Source organism: Corvus kubaryi, unplaced genomic scaffold, assembly GCF_017639235.1.
Source record: "Corvus kubaryi isolate FWS band 111438036 unplaced genomic scaffold, C.kubaryi_AGA036_p1.0 37199, whole genome shotgun sequence".
NCBI classification, from domain to species: domain Eukaryota; kingdom Metazoa; phylum Chordata; class Aves; order Passeriformes; family Corvidae; genus Corvus; species Corvus kubaryi.
This window is the reverse complement of record NW_024581056.1, coordinates 2,149,732-2,156,869: the sequence shown is the minus strand read 5'-3', so window position 1 is coordinate 2,156,869 and position 7,138 is coordinate 2,149,732. Positions and strand designations below refer to the sequence as shown.

General features: G+C 48.4%; 1 protein-coding gene across 5 annotated transcripts; it reads right to left on the bottom strand.

The window, feature by feature from the left end:
* Positions 1–289: 289 nt before the first annotated feature.
* On the bottom strand, positions 290–6,748 carry LOC121661801. Of its 5 annotated transcripts, none has more exons than XM_042022340.1 (3): positions 5,770–6,748; positions 5,473–5,669; positions 290–2,950 (listed from the first exon to the last, which is right to left on the bottom strand). In XM_042022340.1, the coding sequence occupies exons 1-3, from the start codon at positions 5,851–5,853 to the stop codon at positions 2,737–2,739; spliced, it is 495 nt and encodes a 164-aa protein (XP_041878274.1). In that variant the 5' UTR covers positions 5,854–6,748; the 3' UTR covers positions 290–2,736. The 5 variants fall into 5 exon arrangements, 4 of the variants coding, with proteins under 4 accessions (XP_041878274.1, XP_041878275.1, XP_041878272.1 ...); XM_042022341.1 differs by having other exon boundaries at positions 290–2,830; XR_006015097.1 differs by lacking the exon at positions 5,473–5,669.
* Positions 6,749–7,138: the final 390 nt, after the last annotated feature.

Below are 7,138 nucleotides of genomic sequence, written 5' to 3'. Positions count from 1 at the left end.
ACCTCCTCTCCCAGTTTGGAGGCCACAGTCAGGTACAGATTTGCTAAAGGAGTGAGCTCGGACATGGCCCTCATATGTGCTTCTTTTTCTGCAGTATAGTTGCAGCTGTGCAGATGTGAAGCATTGCCCTACTGCTTACTTCTGACTTGATCTGAATGTTGGTACCTGTTGTGGTTCTAGCTGGCTAAGCGCCAAGCCCCACAAAATCTGTTATTTTGCATAAGGGGAAATAGAGAATATTGAGGAAAACTAGAAAACTGCAAGGCAAAACAGGTTCAGGCTTAAACAGTTGCTGTAAAAAGAAGTTTATTGCTAACAGAATTAAAAGTAACAAAAAAAAATTAATAAGAGATTAAAGCAAAACTCCCCTCTCTTCCAGCACCCCCTCCTTCCCACCAAAATTGCACAAGGGAAAAAAACCAAAACATGGGATTTGCTCAGCGCTGCAGTTCTTAAAAATCTCTCCAATATTTAAGGAAAAAAGAGTTTTCTTCTGCTTTAACGTGGTTTCCAAACTGTTACCAGCAACAGTCCTGCCCAAAACAAATCTGCTGCAATGAAAAACATCTCTCCCATGAAAATCCCACAGTTCATTTATACTGCAGTCATGGGCCCGTAGACATAGGGTTTTAATCTTTTAAGGATTAGGATTTAATCTTTTAAGGATCAGTTATTATGACCTGAAAACAAAGGCTCTCTTCTTCACAATCTCTAAAACCTTTTCACTGCTTTTATATAGCCTGGCATAGGCATTTTCATATCTTCATAAGCTGCACGTGAATTCCCCATCTCCCTATGTACTTCAAATGGGTTAAAGAGACAATACAATTTGTGATATGACAATTTTTTTCTACAGCCTGCAGAAAGCATTTTTAAGCTACGTGCTAAAAAAAAGCACCTCTGCCTCTTTTTCCCTATGTGACTACTTCCTCTTTCTTCCTGACCTTGGAGCTGCCATATTCTTCTCCCTCATGTGACTTGCTTTACTTTTCTTTCTCGCTGACCTGGGAGAGAAGATGTCCTCACCGGCTACATATGATATTCCTTTTGATTCGGCGTGAGGTGTGCTGGCTGGGGGAGGGGGCACCCATCAGCTCCGCCAGCTCTGCTTGGAGGGAAGGGGAAGCCTCACTGGTCCCCAGAAGCCACACTGGGTGGTTTTAGCTGTGTGGCAGTCCCCGGCTGTTTTAGCTGCCTGTGGCTCCGGGGTGGTTTTTTTGCAGCAACTCAGGGTCCGTGCTGGTGCACCAGGGGAGGGGAGGGGAAAGGGGGAAAAAGAGTCCAGCCTGGGCCAGAGGCCTGGAGGCCTCCCCCCGCCTCCCAGCAGGAGAGCCGGAAACAAAAGGAAATTCCCGCACTTGTGCTGCCTTTAAATATGCAAAATCGCTAGAAGCGCTATTGGCTTAGGAACTCGTCCATCAACTCAGTCTCAACCCACCACAGTACCCAAATTGTATTTACAGTTCTTGTATCATTTCTGCATTGGTGCCATAGGAATTCTTTGAATGGCACAACTGCAAAAGAAAATATTGTCCACATAAGTAATCAAAACTCTTGCAATAAGTAGCAATTCTACAGAAAATGGAAACATTTACATTCAAGTTTATTGATAGAACTTTTTCTTTCTTTAGACTGTAAACAGGCTTTTGTATACGGCTTCTGCCATATTTTCATTGCAGGAAAGAAAAGAAAAAAGTTAATAGTTCCTTTGATCCATAAAGTATAGTCAAAGATCTAGGAAAGAGGACTGTAAGAGATCTTCTGAGTTGAAAAACAGTCATTTATTAACTAATAGCAGTTATGTCCTAGAACCTCTCCATAAATATATCTTCCAAAAAAATTTTCTTTTATTTCCACCATTATTCTATCAAAACTTAAAAATCAACTGTCGCTGTTATCCCCAGAGAACGGTGAAATCACGACATGAATCCTGGTCAAATGATACGGCCAAAGCAGAGCAGAGCAGAGCTAAGACCATGTTTAATGGAAAGCTCATCTTTTATAGTGTGGTTCTCAATAAAGAACTTACATGATTGGCTTATTCACCCACCACCTCTGAAGGTGATAGGTTGAGCAGTAAGACACCCATTTCCAAATATTATTCTCACAAGACTGAAAACAATTCTAGTGTTCTCACAGCAACCTGCAGGTGCAGAAATGGTTTTACATTCCCTGAAACTGTTGTCCATCCAGTTTGCATGAGAACGAAAGCTTTCACAGAGAAGCTGTGAGAAGCTGGATTTCTCTAACTGCTCTCTCGTGAGAAAGAAATGTTTCACAGGAAAATTCCTCTGCTCCTGCCTTTTAGCATCCACAGTTCCCCCTTTTTGTCTGAGACCAAAAAGGTCGCGCTTGTAATCCTCTGCAGGATCCCTTGCAAAGGAGAACAAACACAGCATAAGGAGTCTGTTTGGTAGTGGCCAGTTACCAAACAGAATCTAAACCAGATACTGATTTAAGGCAGGCAGAGGGATTCTCCAGCAATGCCATGAGAAATACATTTAGCGAACCCAGCTATACATCCAGTCATTAATTCTAAATAACCTTGAGGGTTTTACATCAATTACTACTTCTAGATAGCCTTAAGGGCTCTAATACTCTGCATAACATTTTGACTCAATAACATAAAATTCAGTCTCTGAAATACAGTCTCTGCTTGTAGAAGGACCAGGCTGATGGTCGACATCTTGGTCATCATCAGAGGGATCCTTCGATGGATGATCTGCATTCTGGTCATCATTTGAAGCTTGCCTTGGTGGTCGCCTGTTCTGCTTCTGGTGCTGCAGGCCAGAGCGAATGCATCTTGTAGGTAGCCATCATATCCCAGTATCTGTGGGAATACAAGCATACCCACGCCACCAAGCAATAGCTTATAAAGGCCTTCCCACTTCTCACTGAGTAGGTCCTGTACCCAGACCTTCGCTTGAGGCAGGTGCATCTTGCCTGCAGACTGCAATGAGAGAAAATAATTGAAAATAACAGAATTATTTGAATTTGGTAGCACTGTAAAATGATTATTTCCCCGTGTCTTCTGAGAGACATAGGCAAAGCCAGTATCAGTTTTCACAGAAGCACGCACACCCAAGATCACAAAAGCGAGTTTCCAATGGGCAATGATATCACGACCTTTCTCTCCAGTGTGAGTGGATGCCCACATAAGTGAGGAGAAGGTGTGAATAAACCTTTTTGCAATGCCTTAGCTTATGCAATCTTATCAGGCTGAGGAGCTAGCCATGCAGGGCTAGCCAGAGTGTCAGCCCAAGCATTACCTTCTGTTATGAAACCTGGCAATTTAGTGTAGCTTTGTGTATGCAAAGAATGCACTCGAGCTTGAGTATTTATCAGTGACCAAACTCAAAGCTACCTGAGATCCACTTGATAAACCTGTTGAGCAGAAACAGCCAATTGAACCTCCTGCGGCACTCATCGTGCTTCAGGAGTCAATTTCTGAGGTGAATTCAACTCAGGGTCCTCCTTTTAAAATTCCAAAAGGTGAGGATAGCTGTGCTGTGGTTAGCTTTGAATAAGACATAACCCATTATTGACACCCAGCAACTTCTGAGCATCATTCAAAGCCTTAATAGAATCTGAGAATTGCACCTCTCTATGTTGCATTCTAATCCAGAATTTTGACTCCTAAGTATTTCCGAGGAGATATATCTGCATCTTTCCTTGGAACTCTGGAAGCACTGAAAAACCACGAAGCTGCACTGGATAAAGCCATAGCACACCTGGTGAAACAGGAAGAGGGACTAAAGACTGAAGAGAGCCTGCAGAGGGGACGGCTGGAGAGCCTGTCCAAGGAGATGTATCTGCAGCTAAAGAAAAAAATTGAGAGAGCTCACGAGTGTCCCAAATGTGGGAAAATATCAGATCAGCTCAGTTCTCCTCATACACCAGCGGAGTCACATAGAAGAGAGATCCTGAAAGATCTCAGTGACTACGAGGAAACAACTTACTCAGATTAGACGGAGATGAATACTCACTAAAAGAACCCTTATAGCATGACTGGAGTCTAAGATGCCTATTGCAGCTGTGTAAAATCCACCCTGGCTGATTCCCAGGTGCTGGCTGCAAGCTGGCATAGCAGGCCTGTGTCAGGGGAGCTATGCCCTGGGAAAGCATTTGACTCCCCTTTGCATTCCTGGTCAATTCCCTAAACGTATTAAAGGTTGACCATTAGCATGAAATACAGACTGACAGTATTCTGCAACATGACCTATCCTGCTGCATCTTCTGCGGAGAATAACCCTGTTCTCTTTGTTTCTCCACTTTTTTCTAATTTGGTTTGGAGTGCTCTTAACTCTAGGCCTCTTTTGTCCTAAATATTTCCAAACAAAACATTCAGGTTTATCCACCTTACCTGAATTGGAGAAAACCTGCTGCACAGGAAAAACCTGGACCATCCCATCTGTGCTATTATCACTACTTTGTTTCATTGTTGCATTGCATTTGCGGGCTTGCTTAAGCAACCTGCCGTGAAGCAAATGTTGGCGTGGCAACGCTGCTCACCCCTCCGGCCAGGAGCGTGCCCAACGATCCCCTGGGAGACTGGCATGTCGGCCCTGGGCCAGAAGGCTTGGCCGTGCCCCCTCGTACGGCCGGGGCTGCCACTGCCGCTTTCGGCCGCGCCAGCGCTGGACTGGCAGGTGGGGCCGCGCCGGAGCCTGGAGCCCCGGCGGGCGGGGTGGCAGGGGGTAAAACCTCGAAGGCTGGAACCCGGGCGGCGCCTGGCGCCCGGGATCCTGTGGCTCGAGTTTGCTGCCGCTTTCGTGGAGGAGTGGGGGGTTATGACAGCCGGCATCGCAGACACGATCACCTCAGCCCCCACCTCCCGCAGCGCGAGCTCCAGGGGCGCGGGCGCCGACCTCCCCCCCGGCTCCACGGCCGAGGCCGGCAGCGCCGCTTCTGCCCACGCCGGCTCCGGGGCCGGAGGCGAGGCAGCGCCGGAGCCCGGAGCCTCGGCGGCTAGACCGGTGGTGGCCGCAACAGGGGCTGGATCTACGGTCCGCGCGGGCACCGCACCCGCCAGCTCTGACGCCTGCGCGGCCGTCTCCGGCGGTGTGCGCGGAGTGTCCGGCCCCACGGCCGAGGCTGGCACCGGGACTAACTGTAGTGGCAGCCCGGCAATAACTGCCGCTACCATTTGCTCTGGCAGTGCCGCGAATTCTGCTTTTATGTCATGCAAAACTGCTAAGATCTGTTCCCCCATAGAGACAGAATTCAGGAAACTTGGCTCATGCGCCTGCGGGCGGCAGGGGGGGGCCCTCCCCAAACATTTGCGCATGCTCATCTTGCACGCGATCGAAAGTTACGGGATATGGGGCCGCAGGGGACCGGGACGGTATGGCCGCGCGCCAGAACCGACCTGGGCAGTCCATGTAATAGCGGTACAAGCAGCTGTAGCGCGGCTGGCAGTGATGCTGCGCCCGCTGGAGCCGCCCCCGGGGCTGCGGCGGGTGCTGGACCCACCTGGCAAGCGGGCGGCAGCGGATCGGCCCGCGGAGCGGCGATTTCTGCCGAAACGGCCGCCGCCGCGACTCCCCCAGCTCCCCCCGCCCCCGCCGGACGGCAATGGTGGAGCTGAAGGCTGCTCCGATCCGGAGGGGTGGGATGTCCCGGAACGAAGGACGAAAGACGGTTCGTTCCCTCCGTGGTCGGAGAACATCCTGAGGACACAGAATTAAGCAGTCCTTTCCCTTTTCCTCCGTCTGCGATAAAATTGTCAGCTCCCATGAGCGTTATCGCAGATTTTAAGACAGAGAGTACCTTATTTGCGTCTTTATGTCCCATCTTTCCAGTCCACGGTTCCATCTCACGGCTTCGGTGAGGCAGCTGCTGCGCACGCCCCATGTCTCCGAGAGTCTGATATGCGATCGGAAGGCACCAGACCTTCTAAAGTCCGAGCGGCTGTATACACGTTGGACGAGCACCAGATACTTTCGGTACCCGTCGGCTGGGACACCAGACATCCCAAGTCTGGGACGCAATTGCAGCACATGCCGCTGTTACCAGACCTTCTAAGTTTGCGGTTCCGGTACTCGCTCTGTGGCTCAGTCTGTGTTCCGCGCAGCTCCAGAGGGAGGCCAGCTGCAGCTTGGGAGAAACTCCCGTCCCGCGGGCCCGGGGAGGGTCCCGTCCCGCGGCCGCCGAAGTGGGGGGGCACACACCTTTCTAAAGTCCGGTTTGCAGTACACATGAGGGGTCACCAGATCCTGTAAGGTCCGGTTGCAGTTGCAGTACACGTCGCGGGTCAGCAGACCCTCTAAGGTCCGGTTTCGGTACTCACTCCGTTCCATCCGAGACCTTCTAAGTCGGTGGGGTTGCAGTACACGCCGATTGGTCACCAGATGTCGCTGTTATCCCCAGAGAACGGTGAAATCACGACATGAATCCCGGTCAAATGATACGGCCAAAGCAGAGTAGAGCAGAGCTAAGACCATGTTTAATGGTAAGCTCGTCTTTTATAGTGTGGTTCTCAATAAAGAACTTACATGATTGGCTTATTCACCCACCACCTCTGAAGGTGATAGGTTGAGCAGTAAGACACCCATTTCCAAATATTATTCTCACAAGACTGAAAACAATTCTAGTGTTCTCACAGCAACCTGCAGGTGCAGAAATGGTTTACATTCCCTGAAACTGTTGTCCATCCAGTTTGCATGAGAACGAAAGCTTTCACAGAGAAGCTGTGAGAAGCTGGATTTCTCTAACTGCTCTCTCATGAGAAAGAAAAGTTTCACAGGAAAATTCCTCTGCTCCTGCCTTTTAGCATCCACAATAAACTCCAGAGATTTAGAAAACTTCAAATCAAGCCTAAAATATTCCTTTGTCAGTAGACTTATTTCTTCAGGTTCTTAAGTTTGTTCCTATATACCTAGGGATTTATAGGAGGCAAATGGCTGTAATATATGCTGAATGCATGATCTCATGCTGCTGATCATCCTTCCACCCTGTTCTACCTAATTATTGGATTTGGGTAAATGAAATAATTTTACTAAACTTTTTGAAATGTTCACAAGAAAAAGTGCTATTTGATGTCTAAGAATGAGCAGACCTATTTTCCACCTCATCTGACAAAATGGAAGAACAACAGATTTTGGTTTTGCCAAGGTACAGATATTGGAATATTTTTGCA